General features: G+C 40.4%; 2 protein-coding genes across 2 annotated transcripts in view; both read right to left on the bottom strand.

The window, feature by feature from the left end:
* Positions 1-671: 671 nt before the first annotated feature.
* AGXT2 (alanine--glyoxylate aminotransferase 2) lies at positions 672-13482 on the bottom strand. Its single transcript, XM_054652377.2, has 13 exons — positions 13343-13482; positions 12781-12965; positions 12351-12474; positions 11412-11506; positions 10219-10312; positions 9126-9219; positions 8199-8299; positions 7041-7133; positions 6173-6305; positions 4963-5051; positions 3370-3519; positions 2942-3040; positions 672-1403 (listed from the first exon to the last, which is right to left on the bottom strand). The coding sequence occupies exons 1-13, from the start codon at positions 13376-13378 to the stop codon at positions 1293-1295; spliced, it is 1404 nt and encodes a 467-aa protein (XP_054508352.2). The 5' UTR covers positions 13379-13482; the 3' UTR covers positions 672-1292.
* Positions 13483-17550: 4068 nt separating this feature from the next.
* Positions 17551-26382, bottom strand: part of PRLR (prolactin receptor) — a 91956-nt gene continuing 83124 nt past the window's right edge. The window contains exon 14 of the mRNA XM_054652350.2: positions 17551-25931. Coding sequence (XP_054508325.2) covers positions 24921-25931 — 1011 coding nt within the window. The 3' untranslated portion in view covers positions 17551-24920. The remainder of the gene's footprint in view (positions 25932-26382) is intronic.

Below are 26382 nucleotides of genomic sequence, written 5' to 3'. Positions count from 1 at the left end.
CAAATGTGAAGCACTGCCAAGATACGGGCTTTTCTTCTGCCATTTTCAAATTACTTAATTACATTAAGCAGCAGACAGAAGGGAAGAAGTTAGATGACAAAGCTGTTTAAACCAGTTTTGACAATTGCTGTTTGTTTTGTACATCTACCTCCATGGCAGATGTTGGGGGAAAAAAGTCTAGTGGAACAGCCTTGCTGGAATAAGTGAGGGAGAAATAAATGAGTAACATGAATGAATTAATTTGTTCTGATTTCTAAGGAAAGGGACTACGCTTCTGTTTAAAGGCATAATCTCCCTGATCTTCAGTAGGAAAAAAAAAAAAGGTGGGTTAACAAATACCTGATTTTGGAGTGGAATTGGTTTGTACACAGGAGTTATGAAGGGAGTTGGAGAAGGCAGTGCTCAGCAAAGGCTGTACAATATTGTTTAGGACCCATGGAGTAAGATTTTGAGGTACTGATGCTCTGTTACCAAAGTTCCTCTGAAGTACTGGCAGAATACTCTCCTCCCCCAAACTTAGGTGGTGCTTTATTGGGTCAAGGAATTTTTCCAATATTAAAATTGAAATAAAAGTAAAATGATAAACGTACAGTTCTTGCTGACTGTCCACAACATCTTTTTTTTACTGGAAACTGAAGGAAGCAATGACATTACACATTAAAAAGTGATTATGTAAGAAAGAACATTTTATTCCACTTTCCCGAGTTTGCACCTTTACAAAATGATTAATGGGTGTGCTGTGCAATCCCAAAAGCAGCAGGAGGAAAAGAGAAGTGTATTTTGGAGAGAGTGATGACTGGATTTCCTATCCCCATGATAAAAATAATTACTGTAATTAGAAACATCTCAAGTGTCTGCAAACTTTTTGTAATGGTCTAATTACAGTGTGTCCTTGTAGGCAGGGTAAACAGTTTTAACTCTGAAATTTCTTTCCCAATTCTTTCTGTCACTCTAAAAATTACTGATTTTGATAGGATTTTCACTGGGGAAAGAAGAACATATGCCTGCCTCTCTCTCCATTTGATACCCTGTTAATCCAGTCAGGGTTTTTTGATAATAGCAAAATAGGTGTGTAGTTCATACAGATCAGCACTGTAGAACTGAAATGTAGCTTTACAAAACAGATTACACCATATCCTTGTTGAACACTGTATCAGTCAGAATGCTCTTATGATACTGAACAAGCATGTAATTGTCACACTGATTTTATTTTCCAGGGTAGATTAGTGCCCAGTCTGGGTTGCAAGTGTCAAGGATTGTGTGTGCCTCTCATGTGAGGAAACAAACCAGTTCTATTTTGCAGCTGCTTTTTCCATGTGTCTCTGTAAAGCAGTACGAAATACTTCCACAGCAAAGTCGACATCCCTCTTAGTAATGCACATAGGAGGCTTAATTCTGAATGTCTGAGGAGAGAGAACAAAAAGAAAAAAGAAATGCTCAAATTGCATGGAAAGAATATGGTTTCAAGCAGCCTATCTGGGTCAGCACTCCCACCCCAAAAAAGTGAGGAAAAAAGGAGAACAGCAGTGCAGGCACTGAGGCTTATGATAAATGTACTTTGAAGTGGAGCAATTTTGAACTTGACTGCACTGAATTGCATCTGACTCATGACCGCCTCTTGATAACCTAACTGCCTCCACAAAAGACCTAAGTAGAGTAGGTCGTGTCTGCAGCTCTGTTTCGGCAGACAGTAAAATCTCAGATGGATTTGTATGAAGAAAGAACAGAGACAGACGTATTTTCCTTTCTTGCAGCTCTACCACAGGGAAAAGTAGTATCTGCTGAGAGTGGCAGGCTCCCCCATTGTGTCAGTCGATTTGCTTTTTTATTACAGGCTGTTTTTATAGGCTTTTAAGAGAATGCATTATGAATGAATCACTAAATACTACATTGTAGTTAGGGTGCTATAGCTGGAAATGTTGGTCAGGAAGCGTTATATGTACAGCTACACTTGTCAAGAACGTGGTCTCTTAAATCTGAATGTTTAATCTATGTTTTGCAAGGCTTCCATTCTTGATTTTACTTAAAGCACTTTGAAATATAATGTTCCCAAGAGTATTTATTTTCCATAAGAATCTTTAATTTCAGATTTTTCTGGCCTCACGTCACGGGACTTAATACAGGAAGAGCAGAGTAATGGGCTTTCTCACCCACAGTCCTGCTGAAGCAAACACTCACAGGTAAACAGCCCTCTTATCAGACAGAATGAGATTTTACTGCACTGAGCTTCAACTCATTACCTGCCTCTTGGTCTGTGACTTAGGGAAGGACTGATGAGGTAACAGACACAGTGTCTGATGTATTTTAGCCACCCTCCATCCATCTCACATGGCAGCGGCCTCCTCTGTGTCAGAGGGCTTCACTGAGGGGCCAGCCCTAAGGCAATTCTCTGCCATTAAATGAGGGCTGCAGGGAGCTGGTGCCGTGTCCTGGCTACAGCATGGAGTACACTGTCAGCTGCTGTGGGTTGATGGCCTTCACATCCAGCTCTCTCTTCTGTGCTGTTGCTCGACTTGCTGTCAACACCATTTTTTTCCTTTAATTGCCATAGAATTAGAACATTACCCAGCTCCCCAGACTCAAAGAACTACTAGTTTTGTACTGATGTATCAGGTGATAACCTAAACTGTGCAAAGATTTGTTCCTGAGTATTGCTGAGTTCTTCTAAATTGCATAGACTGTATACCTTGCATTCCTTGGTTTTCTAGGGGATGTTGTCCCTCTGAAGGAAAACTCCAAGCTTTGAGCTTGTTCAGAATATTTGAAAAGAATCATATAGTTCTTACCCAGTTTTAAATAAGCAGTATTAAACAGAGATGGCTCCTAAGAGTATACATTTCCTAATTTATTTACTAAACTAAATTAACTTAACTTGAGGGAAGCAGGGATGTAGTTCACAAGGAAACAAAATAAGCTTTTTTTATAACCAGAGGTTCAGTACCTGACTGTAGAGCCCTCCTCTGCCAATCAGAACCCCCATGTCTTTACAGTCCTCCCAGATCTGATTGATTTCTTCAGCTGGAAGAGGGCGTCGGCTGTCCTGAGGAAAGGAAATACTAAACTTCACTCAGATATTCTAAATTAGTTCTGTGGCAAAGATGTATATTCCGGTCTCTCCAACAAATCCCAACTCTAGCTGAAAATGTTAGCTGTATAACTTACCTGCTCTCATGAGCCTGTGCATTTAGGGTGCATGTCACTGTTTACTCAAAGCTTGTGAAATAGCTGAATGACGGAATGTTCTGGTTCATTTTTAGCCAGAGCAGTGTTTTCCCACTGCACTGTCTGCTTTTTAACAGGAAATATTTCTATTATTTCAACTGAAATAAAATGGCACTGTAAATTGAAAGGAATGAAGAAGTCACTAACCTTATCTGTCACCATTTCTACTCCAATCATAAGTCCCTTGCCACGGACATCTCCAACAATCTCAAATTTATCCCGTAGTTTAGCCAACTCCAGCAGCATGTATGTTCCCACATCATCACTATTTTTTTGTAGACCGTCTTCTTCAATAGCCTGGTTAAAATGAAGTACCATGACAGTGTTGCAGGAAAAGCTTTCAACACATTCTGTTAATCCCCATTGAGCTTGTCACTATATTTATCTCACTTCCTTGCTATGTTTCTTGACTACCTCACTGCTCACATTTAGAAAAACTCATCACATCACTGCTGTGATGATCACAGCATCAGAATACAGTTACCCATAATACTTTCATATTTCTGAGTCACTTTTCACATTTTTCTTAATGTTTACATTTAATCCAGTAATTCCTGCTCACATGTACTTGTAACTGGAAAATACCTGACCAGAAGGATTATTTTCAAAATCTTACCAGAATGTTTTAACTTTTTTCAGTATCATGAGAAGAATACAATTTGACTAGGCTTATCTATGTGTACTAGGCAGGGAACAGCTTGAATACTATATTATATTTAGCAACAACATGTTTTTTTAAAAACAATATTTTCTTCATTCTTTACACTCTCCTCCTTAATCAGATTTCTTATTTGCAGGCACGTACACCACCTACACACAGACCATTAGATGCACCTAACATCTGCATTTAGAAAAATTACATTTAAAAATAATTACCGAAGATAAAGTGGTTGTTTCTACTTTTTTGTTTTCTTTCAACTCCATTTTATTCTTCCTGATTCTAACAATTTCCTTGGAATTATTTCAGAGCCAGGCTCCAAGTTATTTCGGAGTTGAAAAACCCCAAAACATGGGTTCTTTATACAATCATCCATCTTCTTAATAGCTTAAACCCCCCAAACCACTCAGGAAAGCAACACGAATAGAAACAGTGTCTGCTGTAATGAAGTGCCCTTCAGGAATGAATGTTCTGTGCATAATCAAGACAAATTGATTTGTAATAGTGACCTACTACCCACTGACTGATTTTCTACTGAATAATAAGTGAAATATGTTGCACATTTTTCTGTTTTCTTTTTCATGAGGTAATTTTTTTTCTCCAGAAGAATTTTTGACCTTAGGTATTTGTAATTGTCTGGTCATAAAAGTTTTTTTAAGCATAAGGTAAAAAACATAAAGTAAGCGTAAAGCCTAAAATTTTGTTAAACATGTATGCCAGAAAATAGATTTTCTTAGCTGTGGATTTGTATAGTGCTATGAAAGAATTAGCTAAGGCTTTTCAGTAAGTTCTCTCCTACAATTTTATTAACAAAGTAGAGAGCCCAAGGGAGATAAAGATGATTCTGAAGTCATAGTTACAGGGCTCCTAGTCCTTCTAGAGATCTGAAAATTTTTGCAATTAAATTAATCAGGATTTTTTCCTGTGTATGGGACACACTGGGGCACGTATACATGTATATGTTTATGCACTTTACTCAGTTATTTTAAAAATTGCCCACATAGAAACTTATATGTGCAACTTTCATCTTTTGATACAATTTATCTTGTGGTACAGATAAATTCATATAATGTTTTCCCTACGTCAAGAACTGCAGCTCCAACTACACAGGCCAAAGGGTTTCCTCCAAACGTATTAAAGTGAAGGTTTTGAGCCAAGGAACTTGCAATTTCTGAAAGAAAAAGAACAACACTTGGTTACTCCTTCCATTCATAGAATCACAGAATCATAGAACCACAGAATGGTTTGGGTTGGAAGGGACCTTAAAAATGATCCAGTTCCAACCCCTCTGCCATGGGCAGGGACACCTTCCACTGGACTCAGTTGCTCCAAGCCCCAACCAGCCTGGCCTTGAGCACTGCCAGGGATGGGGCACCCACAGCTTCTCTGGGCAACCTGTGTCACTGTCTAAACCCCTCACAGTAAAGAGTTTTTTCCTCATATCTAATCTAAACCTAATCTCTTTCAGTTTAAAGCCATTCCTCCTTGTCCTGTTACTCTATGCTCTTCTAAATAGAAAAGTCCCTCTCCATTCTTCTTGCACTGAAGGCCAAAATAGGTCACCCCAAAGATTTCTCCAGGCTGAGCAATCCAAATTCTCTCAGCCTTTCCTCTTTGGAGAGGTGCTCTGCCCCTCTGATCATCTTGGTGGCCTCCTCTGCCCTGTTTGGTAACCGTACTGAATTGCTTTAAACATTTGTTACTGTAACAACAATTTCATTTGCTGTGGTTCAGCTATGATTCTACTGGAGACAACACAGCAAGATTTCCTGGAAGCAGTCTGTGCAAAATATGAGTATTTCCAAAAATTATACTGCCTAGCAGATACCAAAACAAAACTTATTTTAAAAGTCATGCTTCTAACATATGCTCTCACCTGCTATCTTAGACAGACTGAGCCTCCCTAGACTGAGCCTGCCATTTGAAGGAATCAAGCAGCTGGATTATTTATTCACAATATATTATTTATATATTATTATATATTTATCAGTAAAACAGTGAATCCGGTGAGGACTTCCAGGCTCTTTTACCAGCTCTACAAACCACTCACATGTTCATTCCTGCTTCAGTCATACAACTAAACCCATTTAAATACAGCTTTGTACTGATACAGCACATGTGGTAAAACAGGTGAAGCAATGAGGACCCAACTCAATTCTCAAAAGATAGACTGAGGAAAAAGTTTTAAGTAACATTCAGCTTTTTAAACACACATCTCTCTACCAGTAATTATTTTGTATTATATTTTGCAATTACTCTGTTTTAGATCATAGTGGAACAGAACACTTATACCTTTTGTTGTAACAACAGCTGCCATTGGGAAGCCATTGCCAATTCCTTTTGCCAAAGTAACAATGTCAGGGACCACACCATGTGTTTGAAACCCCCAGAAATGGCTGCCTGTGCGTCCAAATCCTGTCTGTACCTTTCAAAGAAAAAATTCAGAGATACACTCATCACTTTCTCACACTTTGTGATATAGCTCCTTTTCTTGTGTTTCTATTGTTACTGATTTGCATTAAACAGCAACTGTATCTGGAGTCAACTTGTATTAAGACCCTTATTCAGATTGTTCTACACAAAATGATATTTATTGTAATTGGGTTTTTCTTTCATGTGATAAAATGTCATCATGTCTTAGGCCTGGTGAGATGCACAAATAAGATGCAGTGTCCATTTCAAACTGGAGAAGAAATGTAAAAACATTTGACACATTTGATACTATTGTAGTATTGTTTTAGCTGAGAAAATTCTACTTCTAAAACATATTTGCAGAGGTACAGCAATCAAGTATTTTCTGTATTCTATGTGTGTCAACAATACTCATAAAAGGAACGGTTATTTTGACAAATCTTCCATCACAAGTAGCATTTGTTGCTACTTACTGCTATTTGTCGCATATTTGTGTAAATTTACTGCTCCCAGAAGGTAAGGACTGAAGTCTGCTACAAATGTTACCTTCGCCCAAAATGAGAAAAAAGGCAGTAAAAACTGGGAGGCTCCTATGCTTGGAAAGATGCAGTTTAACACTGTGTTAAACTTAAGCTATGAAGTGTATCACATTTCACTTAGATTATTTCCAGGCTTCACCTGGATTCTTTTAGGACAACTTTCAGAAGTACCCTACTCTAGAATTCTTACGTAAAAAAATCTGACTCACTTCATCTGAAATGCAAAGGCCCCCTCTTTCCCGTATAAGCTGATAAGCTTCCTTTAAGAAATTTCTTGGGTACTGAACAGCTCCATTAACACCCTGCCAAGAGAGAAACACAATGTTTTCAGGAACAGACAAGGAAACAGGAATTCTACTTGAGAAAAGAACCTAGCAGCCCTCAGGTAACAGCAGGACTGCTGTTACAAGCTTCTGGCTCCAGCAATGAAATCGCTTCAGAAAGCTCCTGCTCAGGTCACGCATTCCCATTCCACAGTGCTGCCTGCTGCTCCGCTGGTTGTGCTGGCAGGAATGTTTGTGAGATCACTGTAAGACCAAGTCAATTAACAACAAACTGCTGAAACAAGGACCGTGAAAATCTACACACAGCAAAACCCAGGAACTGTTTGATGAGGAAGTTAACCAGAGAATTCAAATTCCTTCTTTGGTTAATTTGTTTAGAATATTGCCTTCTCAATGTCTTTTCACCTTGACAGTTTGCACTTGCCTTGGAAATTCAATTTTTTCCCTCCACCTGGACCAGAACAGCTTTTAAGACTCAAGTACATAAGTACTTAGAAAACAGTAAAAACCAGACAACTGCTCCAGTTTTCCCTTGCAGTCACAGTTCTCACATTGTTTCTCTTGCCCGGGATAAATTCTCATTTTTCCTATTGAAGAACCATGTCAAAAGCAATTGCGAATGTAGGGTGAAACATTTGGAGAATGAATCCTGTGGCCATCAGTTGCTGGACAGCTGTTAAAAATGTAGTGGACAACATGACTAGAAGAGGGAGAAGGAGGTTGAGTTAAAAGTTTACAGAAATAATAATGAAAATTGAAAGGAGATAATAGAAACCAAACCATAGCATGCATCACACTCACTATTTAAATGCAGAAAAAAAATGTATGTTTTTCTGTTAATCATGATTCTTTGTTTAATTTCACAAGAAAAATTCTAGTTCCATTGAAGTCAGTGACAAAAGCTGAAGTTTGAAGGCAGTTCATCTAATCTTTCAAACATTTAAAGTGTTTAAAGCATTACAAAATCATAGTAAGAATCAGCAAACATCTATGTTCAGGTTGCAGCTAAAGAATATCAGATTTGAGTATTTATTATTTCACACTACTTGTGCTATCACAATTGAGAAATGGCAAATTACCTACTTGGATTGGTTCAGCAATAAATCCAGCTACTGTCTTGGGCACTGAAGTATTCAGAGTATCTTTGAACTGTTCAATGTACTGGTCTTTTGCAAGACATGCACCTGTTTACAGGGGAAACAGTTTGAAGGGAATTTACTTCATATGAAGAAAACTAGCTTCAAAACATGAAACTTTGCATCTAAGCAACAAGTGTTGTGTGACTGCATGGTAAATACCACCTCTCAAATGAACAGTAAAAAGCTAAACATTAAAGGAGAGAGAGAGTCTCTTCTCGTAAATGTGTATTCCATGGTTAGTGCAGGTAGGAGGATTCTGGAGAATATAGTCTGTGCTTAGATAAAGAACAGAGCAATTAGTATGGATGCTGCCATCCACTAGGGACAGCAAAGCTAAAAACAAACCAATCTGTTATGTGTCCATATGAACTAAAATAATAAAAAGTGCTTGTTGAAACAGTAGAAAAACTGATTGGAACTGTTGTTAGCTGCACAGCAGTAGAAGAGATTTCACACTGTGTTGTATATGGAACATCTTGCCCCATGTAAGACCTCCACCTATTGCTGATTGTCCTTACTATTTGCCTTATTCCAATATAAAAGCTGGAAAGCTGTCAGAACTTTAGAAACCACAAAAAAGACCATCAACACTTCTGTTCTTCCAGATGTGCTGAAATGAGTTCCACAGCTTCCAGAGTTGATCATGACAAATACTGGAAACAAACACTGAGATTTCAAGAAGAAATCTGAGAACGTCGTGTCATCTGTCCCACATTTTCCCCATAGGGATGCAGGGTCCTGAGATAATCTGCAATATTTCCTTTGGGTCAGCCTTGCAAAACGGAACCAGACATCTACTTTGCTTGAGGAGGTAATCATAACATATTTTCACTAGTATTTTGTAATCCAAAAATTTTTGTCATGGACCAACCTTCAGTACAGCTGCATTTTCGAACAGTTTGCACTGGAGAATCTCTACAATGGCTGCCTCCCCATGGACCACGAAAAACATCTGGTAACATTGTCTGTCAGACATAAGAGAAATAGCTATAGATTTGATGACGGCTTTCTAAGAGATCTTTTGATCTAATGACTAATGGCAAAACAGAAAAACAGCTGTTAGAATCAAGGGGCAAACACAATTCAAGGAATTTGTGTGAAGAACACTAGGGGGATAACACCAAATAACCAAGACAGTGTTGGAATCAAAAATTTAGACTGTTCCATCTATAAGCACTCAACTGATTTTTTATTCCTTTTTTCATTCTTAGGCTATTGGTTACCTAAAGGTAATGCCAGCATTTAAGAGCTTCTGGTAGTATTTTGGTAGTCTGAAATAAGAACAAAATCTGCAAAGTAGAGTGAGGCAGGCAAATCTAACTGAGAAAACTCCAGGTTTCTAATCCTGCTGCTGATGAAATACCACATGAATTAGGGCACTCACTGAGACAGGCTGGGAAGCTGCTGTAAATGAGCCTTCCTATGGTTAATAAGTGGCTGTCACCTGTAACTATTGGAGTCAACAATAGCAGCTTCTAGACAGAAAGTTACTCCAATCTGCTCAAGGGCAGGGACATTACATACTGCCATTTAACCTCAGTGGATCTCCTTAACAGGTGTGTCTCCTGTCTTGCTGAGATAGGATTCCCATTCATTATAGTGAAGGATCTGCTCCAGACCATCTGAAAGCAGCTTTGCACAGATCTGACAAAACAAACTCGAAAAAATGGGTTCAGAACATTATTTTGCTCCTTACACAGACTCCCATGAAAACATCAAGCATGACTAAAGAACTGCAAATCATGGACCACTTGTGTTATGGCTGTTCTAACTCCAAATTAGCCTAAGAAACTATCCGTGGAAGAAAAGGGGACTCTGGCTCTTGTTGAATTTACACAGCAGAAACTGCTACACTGCGGTTTTGATTAGTGGCCATAAAGCGCTTGAGAGGAGAAAACAGCAATTGCTGAAATACTCAAATAAACTGTTAGTTACCCAGATTATGAAAAAAAAAAAATTCTCACTGTTGTACAGCCAAAGCCATTGGCAACACCATGCTTATAAGAAGTCAGAGATGTCAAGCCCAGCGTGTAAGGGCTGCCTCCGTGGTATCCTCCTCTGCTCAAAAAAAACAAAGCAGATCAGCATCACTCATTTCTGAGAAGTGTCTGGAGTAATATCAGTTCTGAGAAGGCATGCTTCTGAGATATAAATTGTTGGGAAGATGTGCATTTTTACACTGAAACTAAGAAGATTCCTACTGCCATTTTTTGCACTGCCTTTTGATGCTGCTATTTCAAATATAAAAGCTGTGAAGAAATGTTTGAGAGGAGATGAGTACAATCAGTGGAACCAACAGTGATTCAGACAGTGCCTCATGAAATTCTACTGTAGCACCTGATCCCTACAGAACAAACATCTCTGTCTTTTGAATCTTGGAAACAGTTGCTCTCTCCAAAAGGTGTTGCCAATCATTAAACTAAATGGTGGTTTGCTGTCAGTTTTATATACAAATCAAAATTGGTTAGTGAGGATACACAAGCAAGGTAGGTACCCAATGTTCTGTTGAACACAGTAACAGAAAAATACAGCTCTTCATTAACACAGCCATTTATTCTAATACTTGAGGCTCCCTGGGCTGCACAGTAGAGGGAACTGTTTATGCTGGTGTTTACAGCGCACTGGTGTTCAGCCCACATCCGTCCCTGTCATTAAGCCAGAAGAGCTGTTTGTGTACCTGTGCAGTGAACTGTGGTTCAGGGCCCTGACAGAATAACAAGGCTGCAAAGCAAACAAAACAAAAATCAGCTCCCAAGCAGAGCAGTTCCCTGCTGAGGTTCACTGCACTGCTGTTCCAGAGGTACCTTTGCACCCACAGGGGCACTACAGAAGGGAAATGGAGGAGCAAAGGAGCAAGTGCTCAGTCTTGGTCTGGCCATGAACAAAAGCCTACCAAAGCACACCCTGAACACAGACATCAGATCATTTTCTAGGAAACACAAGCAAAAATTGCAGGTTGCATTTTTATTGCAAAGTAGTCCTAACATGCTGTATGAAAACTTCAGCTCCTGATTTACTCCTCTTTGTCAAATACAGTAATTTTACAGCATTCTCCTCTGCAGACCTGGGGTGAAAAATTCTCAGTTATTTCTTGTTTTAGGCACACAGAGAGTGATCCCATACACAGAGTAGTTTTGTGAAGCTGTGTCGGCATTACCTGAGAGAGATGATGTCAAAGTTACGAGTGTGTAGCCTTGCCATGAACATAGCTAAATCATTGGCTTCTGACCCACTGTTGGTGAGATAAACCACCTGTGGGAGAACACTTGGGATCAGTACAGCACAAAAACACCCCCTTCTTCTTTGGCATCAGACCATGTCCCTTAGAAACACGATGAATTCTAGCCTAGCACTGCCACAGGGCGACCTCACCACGATAAAATTAGTGTTGCCCTAATGCTACAGATGAGAACAAAGATCCAGCGGATGTGCACTGGGAGGGTACAGAAAAATCTCAAAAGGTTTCTATTTACAGGTTTTTCTAAGATGGATTTCTGATAGAGAGAAATTAAAGTGTTGGGTCAAACTAAGCAGGACATTTAAATTTTTTTTTTACTTTCCTTCCATCTTTAAGATTGCAATAGCTTAATGGTCTTCTGCTAGCCCAATTTCATTTTATCACCAATTTATTTTACCTGAGAACAAAAGTTATTTTTCTTACTGTTTCACTAAATATGAAACATGACATTTTTGTGATTTATCTGTTTAGATGTCGGTAAACATTTACACATACTACACAAAATACTGTGTGGATTTTCCACTGTGGATTTTCATGAGATCAAAAAAATTAAGGTCAGCTATATGTCAGAATAGTACACATCTTCTTTGTTCCTCCAAAGTAATTTTTAAGCCCGCAATGCCTCTTCACAGTGACAAGTGAAGGGAGAAAACAAACAGAACAGAAACTGGGGATATTATGTCTACAGCTAGGTCTGAAGAGAAGGCCCTGAGCACCCTCGTGCTCTTTAACTGACAGTCTCTATTCCCCATACAGATTTTCTCTCTAGAGATATCATGGCTCTCAATTATTTAATAAATACTTCCTATAAACAGAGACCCACTTCACCAGGCCCTGCTCCTGTCAAAAGCAATTTACCTTCAGTGGATCTGGAAAAAGAGAAGTTAGCTTCTCCGCATACTCGTGGATTGCTGGGTACATGTAGATGTTGGTGGTATGCCACAGGCGAGCCAGCTGCTTCTGGGTAGCCATAGTTACCTTCCTGCATGTAGCAAGGGAGAGACAAAGGGATGGAATTCCACACAGGCTCTTCATTCATACATGCACATACTTCTCTGCTATTGATTCTGCAAACGCAGATGCTGCACCGTGCGCCAGATGGAGGAACAAGCAGACCAAATTAATGAATCCTTCAAAATGTAGCAGAAACTGAACTGTGATACATGTCAATTCAAGTAAGTTATATTCTGGTTTCAGGCTCACAGTGCTGTACATTAATGAAGCACAAAACAATTATAGGTGTCTCGTCCTGGGTTTTGTACCATAAATCAAAAAGCAACATACTTACGGGTGACAGTGTCCAACACTGACAGTGACAATTCCAGCAAAGAGATCAAGGTATCTTCGTCCCTCATGATCAAACAACCACTGCATATGCCCCTGGTGCAGCAGCAATGGCCTCTTGTAGTATGTTCTCAGTGAAGGTGCAATATTTTGTTCACGGATCTTCTGCACGTGTTCATAGGTATAGGACTGAGTGGAATAAAACAGTCAGTATCCACCCCAGCCTTCCAAAGATCCAGACTCATGGAGCTGGTGTGGAGCACACAGATTACACAGCTGTCTACAGGATTAAGATTGTAACAGATTCTGGCACATAGAAGGCTGTTCTACAAACCTCTGAAACTCAGCTTTTTGAAATAAAGCTGTGCTTCTGCAAAAACCTCTTCCTTAAAATGTTTTCAAATTACAGATTTGTCACACAGGTACATTTACAGGTTATATCCTAGCTGTAGCAGTTGGGCTGTGCCCAAAGAAGCAAATTTTATAATCATATTTAGCAGATGAACCTGTCACCCAAACCCAGTAATGAAGCTTTATTTAAATTCAGTGTAGTATGCATGACTTACTTCATATTTTTCAGGTACAAAATCACAAGGAGGCATTTTTGCTTGCGTGGAGAGAGAACTTTTCCATTTCTGCTGCCTAAAGGCAACTATAAAATAGTAAAAGAATTATGAAACACTTGGCAAACTACACACCTAAAAGATTTGCTCAATAAACTTGTTCAATGAACACACGAGCTACAGTCACAGAAAATTTCGGAGGGTTTTTTTTGGTCTGAGAAGTTTTTTTTTGGAAAAAATAAGTAAGAGGCAGAATATATGTCATTTTAAAAGAAAGGGGTTTATGTTTCACCCATTAAAACTCAAGTTTTCAGTTTCACATGGACTTCTATTTTGACAGAAGAATAATTTTTATTTTAAAAATAAAAACTATTTCTAATACAAGTTCTTATCTGGAAGCAGTGGGTGAATGCTGTGCAGCCAGGTGCCCAGGGTGACTGCAGCATGGGCAGTCCCAGGGAGCAGGGCAGAGGCAAAGCTGGGCTCACCGAGAGTGCCCTGCATAAATGGAGCTGAGCAAGGTCCAGGGTCCACCCAGGCAGGAGCAGCAGCAGATGGGGCCAGGGCAGGGCTGGACACAAGGCCACAGCAGAAGTGCAAGGTCCATCCAGGAGACAGAGCCAGGGCTGGGCTGGTGGCAAGGCTCATGGCTCAGCTGAGGCAGAGACTGAATGGGGCAGACATGAAACCAAGGGCTCCTGGACAAGGGGTACAGCCCTGGGGGAGGCTGTTCAGGGGACACGAGCTGTGCTTAGGGCCCTGACAACTCCAGCTGCCATCTTCCATCCTTGCTCCAAAATCCTGGGAACATCACACTGTCCTGCCTTTCATTGAAGTGCCCATGCAATTCAGCAGGTATCAGAGGCACCTGATTGCCCAGAGAGGTTGTGGAGTCTCCCTCACTGGAGATATTCAAGAGCCCTCTGGACACAATGCTGTGCTGTGTGCTCTGGGGTGGCCCTGCTGGAGCAGGGAGGCTGGACCAGATGACTCACGGTGGTCCCTTCCTACCTGACCCATCCTGTGATTCTGCCAGGAGTTATCTCAAGAGACTCTATTCCTGCACCTAGAACACTAACTACTGAGAGTTACATAGTTGTTTTTAAAAGCCAAAGGTTAAAACACATGTGAAATGTAAATGACTGAAGAATAAAGTTTCCTGAAATTAATTAGACACAATGGCACGTCCCTTACAACACTAATGAATATAGAATCTTACAGCACTAATGAATATAGAATCTACAAGAGTCCCTTCTCAAAAGAGTAGTTGAAAACCCATGAGTTAGGGAAGCTTTACCCTTGGAACTCTTTCCAAGGGATTTGCAGCTGCACCGAAAGCGCTTCCACCCCGCGCGCAGGCACGGTGCTGCCGTCCCTCCCGAGCTGCACGGAGTCCCGGCCGCCCCCGGGCCGCGCCCCCGGAGGATGCCCCCTCCGCTCCCTCAGCGCCCCCTCCGCTCCCTCAGCGCCCCCTCCGCTCCCTCACCGCCCCCTCCGCTCCCTCAGCGCTACCGCCGCTCCCTCAGCGCCCCCTCCGCTCCCTCAGCGCCCCCTCCGCTCCCTCAGCGCTACCGCCGCTCCCTCAGCGCCCCCTCCGCTCCCTCAGCGCTACCGCCGCTCCCTCAGCGCCCCCTCCGCTCCCTCCGCTCCCTCAGCGCCCCCTCCGCTCCCTCAGAGCCCCCTCCGCTCCCTCAGCGCTACCGCCGCTCCCTCAGCGCCCCCTCCGCTCCCTCCGCTCCCTCAGCGCCCCCTCCGCTCCCTCAGAGCCCCCTCCGCTCCCTCAGCGCTACCGCCGCTCCCTCAGCGCCCCCTCCGCTCCCTCAGCGCCCCCTCCGCTCCCTTAGCGCCCCCGCCGCTCCCTCACCGCCGCCGAGCCGCCGCAGCCGCCCCGCCATGGCCGCCCGCCCGGGCAGCGCACGGCCCCGGCACGTGTGCTGCTGTCCCCACGGTGTCATCACATTCCATCCCCTGAGGTCATCCCGTGCTGTCCCCTGGTGTCATCCCGTGGTGTTCTTGTGGTGTCATCTAGTTCTGTCCCCTTAGTGTCACCTGCGCTGTCCCATCCCGAGTCTTCCTCTGACACAGTTTGACCGTGAGCCCTTCAGAAGAGCCTCGACAGGCTGGAGAGGTGGTCAGAGAAGAACTTTGAAATCCAGCACAGGAAAATGCAGGGTCCTGCACCTGGGGAGGAACAGCCCTGGGTACCAGCACAGGCTGGGGCCCAACCTGGTGGGAAGCAGCTCTGTGGAGCAGGAGCTGGGGCTCCTGGTGGACACCAAACTGTGCATGAGCAGCTCTGCCCGTGTGGCCAGGAAGGCCAACAGAATCCTGGATGCCTTTGGAAGAGCACTGCCAGAAATTCAAGGGAGGTGATCCTGCCCTGCCACTCAGCTCTAGTGAGGTCTCTCACCTGGAGTCTGTGCTCAGTGCTGGTCTCTGGAGCATGGAGGGACATGCATGGAACAGAGACATGGAGCTCCTGGAGTGGGTCCAGCAGAGAGCTACAAAGGTGATCAGGGGATTGGAGCATCTCCATTATGAGGAAAGGCTGAGAGAATTGATCCTGTTCAGCCTTGAAAGGCATAACTGAGAGGGGACCCCATCAGTGTCTGTCAGTGACTGCAGGGAGGGGTCAGAGCATGGACCAGGCTCTGTTCAGTGGTACCAGGCAGCAGGACATGAGACAGCAGGCAGAAACTGATGCACAGAGAATTCCACCTGAACATGAGAAAAATCTTCTTTACTGTGTGTGTGATCGTGCAGTGGAAGAGCACAATCACACACACACAAAGTAAAGAAGACTGTCTCCCTCACTGAAAACACTCAAGAACTGCCTGGATGCAGTCCTCTGCTGTGTCCTCTGGGGTGATGCTTGAGCGGGGATTTTGGACCAGATGACCTAGTGTGGGACCCTTCAACCTGACCCAGTCTGTGATTCTGTGAATTGTGTTATGTTAAATACATCTGGGTGGATGGGGAGAAAGTGGCAGATACGCTGAGGGCTAACCTCTCTAGGCTGATGACCCATTTATTCCCTTGTTTTGTCAGGGAAGAGGTGTAGCACAACCTTCTACAAGGATGGGAGAATTGGGAAGCTCTACTTCCTTTCTCCATTACTTGCCATCAGCCAAGCCCTGGGCAGCCACACACTCAGTCTCCCACCAGTGGGAATGGGGAGAGGAAGGGAAGGGTAAAACCTGGAAAACCCTTGGGCCAAGATAGAGTTTGATAGGAAAAGCAAAAGCCACACCTGCAAGCAAAGCAAAAGGAATTAATTCACCATGTCCCATGGTCAGGCAGGAGTTCAGCCATCTCCAGGTGAGCAGGGCCTGTCACTAGTAATGGTGACTGGGGAAGACAAACACCATTGCTCCAAATGCCCTGTCTTTACTCAGTACTTCGCATTGAGCATGGTCTGGAATATCCCTTTGGTCACTTGGGGTCACCTGTCCCAGCTGTCTCCTCCCAGTCTCCCACCCACCCAGAAAAGGCCTTGGCTCCGTGTAAGTTCTGCTCAGCAGCAACAAAAACATCTCTATTATCATCACTGTGTTCAGCACAAATCCAAAACACAGCCCCACCTGCTGTGGGGAAAATTAACTCTGCCCCACCCAGCCAAAACCAGAACATCTTTGTCATACTTAAGAATCAAGGGTCAAGCTGGCATTTCCTGAAATGGAAATTGGCACACAGTTTAACCAGACACAGTTGGCAGTGAGAGGTATTTCACATTTCTTTTGATGACCCTGCCTGCTCCTAAGACAGCAGACTGACCCCAGGTATCCTGGGGGGCAACCCTAGTTTTGCAGGAAAGCTGCCCAATGTTGGTGCAAAGTGTCAGAGATGAATACTCTCTAGTAACCAGGGCAGTGCCTACACACTTTAGGACTCCCCCAACCCTCAACCTTTCTTGATCAAACTTTACCTTTGCTAAACAAATCCCTGATTTTCAATGATAAATACAATTTAAATCAACATGAAGAGCCATAAAGAAACATAAAAGTTGTGACCAGGCATGTGAGCATCTGTGTTACCTTGCTCAATTACTTAGTGCACCAAAATTGGTTAAATATCTATCATTGAGCTTTCCCCATGGAAAACAGCAGAATCCTGCCCTACAGAGTGTCTTGGATGCCTGGATTTTCCTTTTTCTTTCTGTACGTTATATAGTAGAAATGTTGCATATCATGAAGAAATACAGAATCTTGGAATTTTATTCACGAACTTTTATTAAACTGAAATGCGAACACCATTGCAAAGAGATTTTACAATGACAAAAGATCAAAAAATTCATCAGAAAGCTACAGACCTCATAACAATATTGATCTTACAAGTGAAAACACTAACAGATTTTAGTAAAGCCAGCATTTTCAATATTAAGAACTTAAAAAATGTATTTGAAAGCATTTTCTTTTAGATACACATAGAAACAATGAAGAATTCCTGAGCAACTACTTTTATACCAGTATTCTCCAAAGAATGTACATACAATATATGAAATCTGATTCTTACAACTTCTTGTATTTTAGAAATTTACAAAAAAAATTTGGATCCGGTTCATAGAATAATTGTGCTTAAAGTCATTCTGTTGCTACAGTAATGACACTGCAATAACCTCTCATGTTCCACATTGCATACAAATTTTGAAACTGAAGTGGAAAAAATGCCTAGCTTGTATTGCAAATCTACCAGCGAAATGGTTTATGCAAATGGAAATAAGTTTTCTCTAAGTATTGGGTCATCTCTTTCTCTGCTGAAAATATACAGTTTATTCTGAAAATTATTCAGAAGGTGCAATTTTGGTTTCTTTGAGAGTCTCCTGGCACAATTAAAGGCAAGGGAGGTTCCACAGACTTTTACCCTCACTTAGTAGCACATCAGAATTTTGAACAAATACGATTAGTTTATGATTAACATGTTTTTTCTGGGCTGTACTTTTTCATAACAGTGCCCTCAGTACTGCTATATCTTACACAATGACTAAAACATACACAAAAACAACAAAAATATTTCAGAAGCTAAGATAGTGCTGAGTATCTCTGAGCAATATAACACATATATAAGAACTGATGGTTATATTATATCAGATGAACTGTTTTTGTAGTCAGAATAGAAAAAATTACTTTCCAAAATTAAAAATATACAACACTAAAGCAGCCTAGGAGCTCTTTCTAAGTATAGCTGAGCAGTAGTTTCCTCTCCCTTTTGGAATGAAAGACAAAGGGATGAGAATTAAGAGTAGTCTACAGCATTATGAATTTTAAAAAATGTGATATGACATCATTATAGTTCTGTCTGTAGAAAAATCTGCCTTTTTCTAGACATGCATAGTTTTGCATCCTACTGAAGGAAAATTTTCTACAAGTCACTTGTACAATGATTTTCAGCATCCTCTAAAAAGTTGCTGAAACTAACCACTGCAGGAACTGAAATGAAATCTTCCAATTTTTATTGATGTCAAAATGAGGTGAAGGTACTCAGCAGCTCACAAAAAATAGATCCAAAAGCAGCATTGTTAAAAAAAATAGTTAAATAATGTCAAGATCCAAGACAAGCAGCATCACCGAGTAGAAAAGGACAAAAAACCTTCCAAAAAGAGGAATATATAAAAAAAGACCTTGTTATATCTAACTGCTCTATGCACCAACATCTTGAGTATAAGATCAGCTCTTTGCATATTAGCACTCTAAGAGGCCACACGACTAATGCAGGTATTTTTCTTAACTACTTCCAACAGATATAATAGTGCCTCTTAAAAATGTAACATATTGAAGAGATGTATTTTAAACCTAACTTGGTAATTTTCAGAATTTATTACCAAGACAGAGACTTTCCAACTAAGGAAAGTATTAACAGGTACATTGTCACAGGTACAAACTGAAACAATGCCCAGAAATTCCAAGAGGCTGCTTAGTAATATCCCCAAAATGTTTTTTCTCTTGGAACTTCCAGGCCATTGAATTATATGTACAAAATAAAAACAGAACAATGTTTAAGGATGGTAGAAATATGTGTGGGACAATGTAAATGGATAAATAAATCTCACCTGTATATCTGTGTGAAAAACAGAAGGTTGTTTATAAAAGTAGTGTGGTGCACTTTATTTCTCTTGATTTTTTCCTTTAGGAATGTAGGAAATGCAGTGTCAGATCAGATGCAGAGCCTGGCTCTTCAAGTTTTGTTTTTGCCTGGGACCAATGTCAGATAGGGGGAAGAAAAATCCCGTAACTGGCAGAAAAAGAATGACCACTTCTCATGTATAGGACTTTTTCTGCTCATATGAAACAGCTGATCCATCATAGCTGATTTCAGCATTTTGCCAACCATAACGCTTTACTGCTTTTGTGGACTATACCAGGTAGCTGTGCACATTCCCACTTTTGATATTAAAGTATTTTCTTCTCTTCCTTTTTCCCCCCTCACTAACTCATTTATCATTTCTCTCAGTTCTGCTAGTGCTCACATTTTACAATCTATTCTTATATTTGATTCTTTCCCTTCCATTTTCCCGTCTTCCCCCCTGCTTTTCAGCTGTAGTCAAAATGCATTTTTCCCTCATCATCTACCATGTAGCATCCCACAGTGACTGTACTCTTCTGCTCTGTCACATGCAGCATTCTTGTCCCTCTCCCTGTCACTTAGTGGTGAACTTGGCAGGACCAGATTAACATTTGGACTCTATGACCTTATAGGTTGTTTCCAACCTAAACTGTTCTATGCTTCTAAGATATTTAAGCTCTTTATATCCCCATGTATTATGTATTTAGGCATCTTTATTTTTCTGCTTGATATACACCAGAAAAATGAAGAAAATCCCTGATTTGTTTCAAAATGGTTTTCAAGGCTGATCCACAAAGTTATTAAAATTGTTATAATTCAGTCCATCTTTCCGCACCCACAGGAACTGGAGCCTGATTTTAGTACGACTGTTTGAGATAGCTGAGAGCAGGGCTTTCCATTTTTACTCATTTAGAGACAGAACTGGAAGGTTTGCTTCCTAGGAAATCAGTTGAAAACAGGTAATTCTAAATACCAATTATTGATAAATACCAAGTTCCATAGCTGAGATCCAGAATGAAAGCACTTCTGGAAAATTGGCTCGATCAGTCCCAGTGACCTGGAAATACAAATACTGGCAAAAAACTTTTCAGGTCAGGAATGGGACTGATTCTTGACTGCCCATCTGGGCACGAAGGATATTCTTACAAAGTAGAACTTTCTTTAGGTTTTTTTTTTCCCCATATTAAAAACACTTAATTTTGCTACACATCTAGAATATTCCATCCTCATACTACCACTGCCATGTAAGTGATGATTCCATGACAAGCTGTTTGTTAACAAAAATATTTTGAATTTACAAATAAAATTTTAAAATTCTTGATAGATCAAGTCACAAATTTACACACAAAGCGAAATGCTTTTTCTTGTTTGCCTTTTAAAGGGAGCAAAAAAAAACCTCAGAGGTAGCAATTATTTGAGAATGTGATGCCTGATCTCATGATGCTTTTTTCACTTCATTTGCCTTTACGGCTTTGTAGAAGATGTCTGATGTCTATCAAGTGGCTTACAGGACTTCAGTTTCCTTGCACAACACCTTCAGATCAGTTTATAGTTGCCATGAAATTACGAAATACACTTACAGGCTTCATGATGTAAACCCCACATAAATAATGCTTCAGAAAGCACAAAAAATTCTGCTTATTCATTTTGAACACCTGCTGCTACTACACTTTGGATACTTGAATGACATTTAAAGCAGCTGTCTATTTTTCAGCCATTTAAACATACACACACAAACAGGTATACTACAGAATTCACTGGTTTGACATAAATCATCATTACATATTTGTTTTACAGTTTGTTCCATAAACACATACATCCTCTTACTAATATTATATCAGGTTAATTCACTGCATTTAAAAAAAAAATCTTTGTAGTTACATAGTATCATAAAGACCAAACCTAAAGTCCTCATCATGTGTGATACTGAGCTTTGTGAGCACATGCCAATTCATTAGTTTGTATTTCTTCTAAAGTCTGAAATATTACACAGAAATACTAAAATTGTACATCCAATATGTCTCTGGTAAAAAAAAATCTAGTAAACAACTGTATGGTAACGAATCATATTTGCCAATACTGAAGAAAAAATGTTAAAATTAGTCTGAATCAGAAGGAAAGGTAATTAAATAACATATAAATGTTCAATTTTAGGGATTTTGTAAAACTAATTATGTAGAAGAGTCTTTATGCTACCTTTTAGGGCTTTTATGCCATTACAAAGTAGTTCACACTATAAATGACATGTGGATAACTTTGACATTGAAAACATCATTCACATTCTTGAAATAATTATTCCAAGTGAAAAATTTGACTAACTGTGCAAGAATTAGAGGGGTAAATTCTGTTCATCCCTCTGCATATCAAAGGAAGTATCAAGAGCCTGTTTTTCCCCACTGGTGTGCTATAATTTTATACTGATTGACTCTGTAGAACTGCTGCAAAAACTCATGTACTTCCTAATGAAAAGCTTAAAGACCTGCAAGAAAAATATTGTTGCAAACAGAAAAAATTAATTATTTGAAAATTCAAAGGACCAAATACTTAGCTGAAGGTTATTTTGATTCTACAGAACACTGGTATTTTATTTTTTAATGTACTTTCAGATGTTTAAGGTCACTTTCAGAAGCTCTGCCACTGAGGAACAAGGTGTTTTGGAAAATATAAGCAAATTCAAGGGAAAATTATTCTATCTGCACATTTGTTCAGCTTCAAGAATTAAATATATTTATGACAATGTGCTCAAATTACACTTAGCTAGCAAATCCCCCAACATTTCAAAGCAGAAAGTAAATGCCCCTTTTCCACTGTAGCTGACTTTCCCTTTTCACAGGGAGACATGATGATTTGGCATATTGAGACATTCATGAGCAAAGGTGGGAGATGCTCAACACCACACAAAGTAATTTAGGCTACAAGTATTTTACAGTTTCAGTATTCATTTATGACAAAGCAGAGAAACTCCTTGACTTTCCTTCTGTGTGGATTATTGGAGGCACACATGCCTACAGTTAGGCAGGATGAATCATACACTTAAAATCTGCTAACTGTTGTGTCTGTTTGCTTCAGGTGAGAAGTAACTTCAGGTAAAAGATATGGTGGGAACAGCCTGTTACTGTCATGCGTCTGGGTAGTCACTGTGTTCTAACCTTAGAAATCTACCCTATACGGAACATCTTTACGCTCTAGGCTTTATGAGATACTACAGCTTCTGTGCATTACTAGATACATCCCAGAAAGCCTGTAGCAGCATATCTTTATGCACATCACTAGGTGTAGGAAATAACACAGTCAGAGTTTTCTGTGTAAAGAAAGAGGAATGTGTCTGATCCTATTAGCTCTGTTAGATTCAGTCAGAAAACTGAAGATTTAATAAGACACTGTCAGACACAGTGTGTTGTCAGCTTACACACACATTCCTCATAACTCAAGAGTTTCTTTGCAGTACTTCTAGCATCTCTAGAAATTTGTAAGGTATACTACAGACAGAGTATCTATTGGAAAATTGTTCAATTAACTATAACTGAGTTTTATGTTTGATACCTGGAGTAGCCCCTTCACGTCTTCATGTGTTAAATAAGTGGTTGAATTAAGGGATCTAGGATGCCTTCCCCCACCTTCAGCAGAGCATCCAGACTGCTCTTATCAGCTCCTGGAATTGGGCAGTTGCCTGTACAGAGGACAGTCTCTAAATCTGATGCCACCCTAATGTTACTACCACGTATGTTTATAGACACACAGATGATTAGTTAAGTTTTAATGCCCTGTCTGCAAAGGCTAGGTGCTCACCAACCTGTGCTTGAGCAGTTCCAGGGCTTTGAAGGTAAAGGGTGAGAATCTGATTTGCTGAATTAGATATGGCCTTCTGGGACCTTCAAAATCTGAAATTCTCTTTTGTCTGGCTCTGCAACAAGTACCTGATACTGCAGGAAGGCTTGCTCAGTGCATAAAATCATAAAAATATGGAGAAAAGTAAAGCTGTTCAGGAAGGAGACTGACAAAAGAGAGAGCATCTATCAAATACACTCCCCTCCACAGGTACAGGACCATTACCTCACCTCAAGTTTCCAGTTTCCCCTGAAGCTAGAGATGCTGGCTAAATACTTGGCCCACTTTTAGCTAGTCATCATATGATCATACTTTTCTGGAGTCAATTAAACTTTTGTTTCAAGAAGGAAGACCAGAGCAACTTTGCAGCCACTACAGTATAATTTTGATTCTATCTTCAGTTACATGGGATATAATGGATCCTTGCTGTTCCCACTGCTGTTCTGGGGACACATGACCAGCCCAAGTACATGGACTCCTCATTCCCACTGCTTTTTCAGTGGAGGTCTGAATCAGACCTTGGAGGCTGATTCCAAAACTAATGTTCATAAATTCATTATGAAAAATATGATTTCAAATTTTACTTCCAGGCTCAGACAAAAGTGCAGGATACAGGAGAGCCCCATGTCATTTACAGTTGGCATCAGAGTACAAATCCAAAGGGAAAGAAGCTTGGGTCTCAAAACCTAAACTCTATTTTAATTATATAATTACAGGTAATAAAAAACCTGTGAAACAAATAATTTACAATTCAAATAGTAATATATCTGTAATATATTAGAAATATAGTTTAAAAATGTCTCCATATTCTTAATTAGTATAAAGTTTAATTTTATGCTTTTTATAGAAATTATAGCTTTACTTGTTACTGCCTCAGCAGAAGGAAAGAAAAGTTCCTCAGCAGCTAAATAGCATTGGGCAATTAAAAAATATTTCATTTTGCTCTTTTTTGGTAATAGAAAAATAGCCTTTAAAAATATGTAGTTAAACATATGGGCTTATATTAAAGTAAAATTGTGTATTATATACAGTAAGGCAGTATATCATATATTATCCTGCTTTCTTTTTCATTTTGGTTTGTCTGGACTAGGATATGAATGGGATGCAGCTTTCTGTCACATTGAAACTAAACAAAATATATTTAGAATAATTTGTTATTTTACTGCCATTTGTAGAATATATTCACTGTTGTATATGATTTGTCATGTACAAGAGCTCCTTTTTCTCGAGGATTGAGAAGAAAGATAAAGAAAACAATGCAGTGTCAGAATGCATTCAGAAGAAAACACATTGTAGGTAAGAATACAGTTGTGCAATAATTTATCTAATGGAGGAACTGCTCAGATTGCTATGGTTTGCTGACTCACCCATAACAATTTTCATCTTTGTTGAATCTGTGGTATTTCCTCAGGCTTCATCAACCAACAAAAGTTTTGCAGAACTGAATAATTATTTTACAGAGTATTTTTCATGATACACAAGACCCATTTCCTCATTTCCCTTTGTCAGAAATGTGTGCTAGTAATCCAGGATTTACGTCCATGACTATTACCTCGACTCACAGATTATTTTATTACCTGTACAATGCACATAGGAGGATAGGCTTTTGGAGGCTAGGCTTTTCCAAAGAGCTGTTTGCTATGTGATTTTGTTTTACTGTGTGTAACTACTAAGTATGTGCTGTACTAAAAGCTTATTTAAAGGAGGGCATAAAGGAAGATGGATCCATGTAGTCTGATCCACTGTCGTCTCTTCTGGAGTCACTTGGAGTTGTCGTGCTGTGGCTTGTATCCTTCTCAGCTTGACTTTCCTGAGGGTTCTGAGATGTTTCTGGTACAGGTTCTTGAGATACAGGTGTGTTCTGGCTGCGCTGATCTGGCAATAGTACTAAAATGTGATGGTCCACAACTGTTGAGACCTTGGTATATTCTTTGCTGGTTTTTGGAACAGTACCTTTTTTTGTCTTTCCATTGTTTTCTTTATGTTTCAGTAATAGTGATGGTTCCTCATCTGGTCTGACTTTATGAACTTCTACATAGTCCATTAGTTTAGGATTCAGGAAAGGTGACTTGTTACCATGTTCATTTTGTCTGACCTGCACTGTGGTTTGGTCAGTTTTGAAATACTCCATCTCATTTATCTTTTCCAGGTCATCATACACAGTTTCAGCAATAGGATATAGCGATTGACGACTTTCTTCATTTCCCACCAAAACTGGTGAAGTGTTCACATTTGTGGTGTTCAGTGTTATCTTGAATGCCTCCATAGTGCTGTGGTAGGCAAACATAGCAGCCTGATTACTGGGTAACTGAGCTGCCAGCCATGTGCACGACTTTTTACTCTCACAAGGGAGTGTTTTCTGCTCTGAGGTCGAGGCCGCACACCGAGTGTCCCAGCTCCCCTTCCCCCCTTTCTTTTCTTTAGCTCTTACATCTTGTGTTTGAAGAGTAGATGGAAGGCTGCGGGATTCCCTGCACTTCACAGGGAGGAGAGAAGGGCTATCACAGCTCCCTCGGCCTGAGTCACTGTCTGTTTCCTTGAGAATAATTTTTGCATTTTTACTTGGAGTGTCATGACTTGGCATGAGCTGCTGATCCTCACTGTCCTCTACCTCTAGATATTCTATCAGTAGTTCCTCGCAGTCTGATGTTGGAGGGAAACCATGGCAACCAAGAGCACTCAGTAATTCTTCAGATTTTCCTGTCTGAAGGTATAATGAAGAGGATATAATTTTTCATTGTCAACCTTAAGGACTATATGACTAGAACAATTGTGAACAGTCTACATATTTGATGCACAAACACTTCGACAGTTACATTGCTAGACCTAAACCTGATTTCTACTGCTGCAGAAAATATTGAAAGAAGAGAAGAATAATTCCTGAATTTCCTCAATGGGGAGACAAACCTAAAATTCATGTTGTAATGTGGGAGGAGCAGGGAGCTTTTGGCAGGTATAGGTCTCCTGAGATTAACAAGAAGGAAATGGAGGAGAACTACAGTGTAGACATGTTCTGCCTCTGCAGCATAGCTAAAGACCGTGAAAAGCATCTTCCATAAGAACTACAAGGAAGTTCACCGAGGCATTTTCTTATGCCCCAAGGAACAGGGCAGTCACAAACCCTGTTCTTAAATTCCTGTTACAAGTGAAAGACA

This window comes from Agelaius phoeniceus, chromosome Z (genome assembly GCF_051311805.1).
Source record: "Agelaius phoeniceus isolate bAgePho1 chromosome Z, bAgePho1.hap1, whole genome shotgun sequence".
NCBI classification, from domain to species: Eukaryota; Metazoa; Chordata; class Aves; order Passeriformes; family Icteridae; genus Agelaius; species Agelaius phoeniceus.
The sequence above is the reverse complement of the archived record's forward strand: the minus strand, read 5'-3'. Positions and strand labels throughout refer to the sequence as shown.

What these genes read in the sequence shown, in the direction of transcription:
- AGXT2 (XM_054652377.2), bottom strand. Translation starts at nt 13,378, where the DNA reads ATGCCTCCTTGTGATTTTGTACCTGAAAAATATGAA. An exon ending in TTGTACCTGAAAAATATGAA is followed by an intron (nt 12,966 to 13,342) that starts GTAAGTCATGCA and finishes TATTCCACTCAG; the next exon opens with TCCTATACCTATGAACACGT. An exon ending in AGCTGTTGTTACAACAAAAG is followed by an intron (nt 5,052 to 6,172) that starts GTATAAGTGTTC and finishes TTTTTCTTTCAG; the next exon opens with AAATTGCAAGTTCCTTGGCT.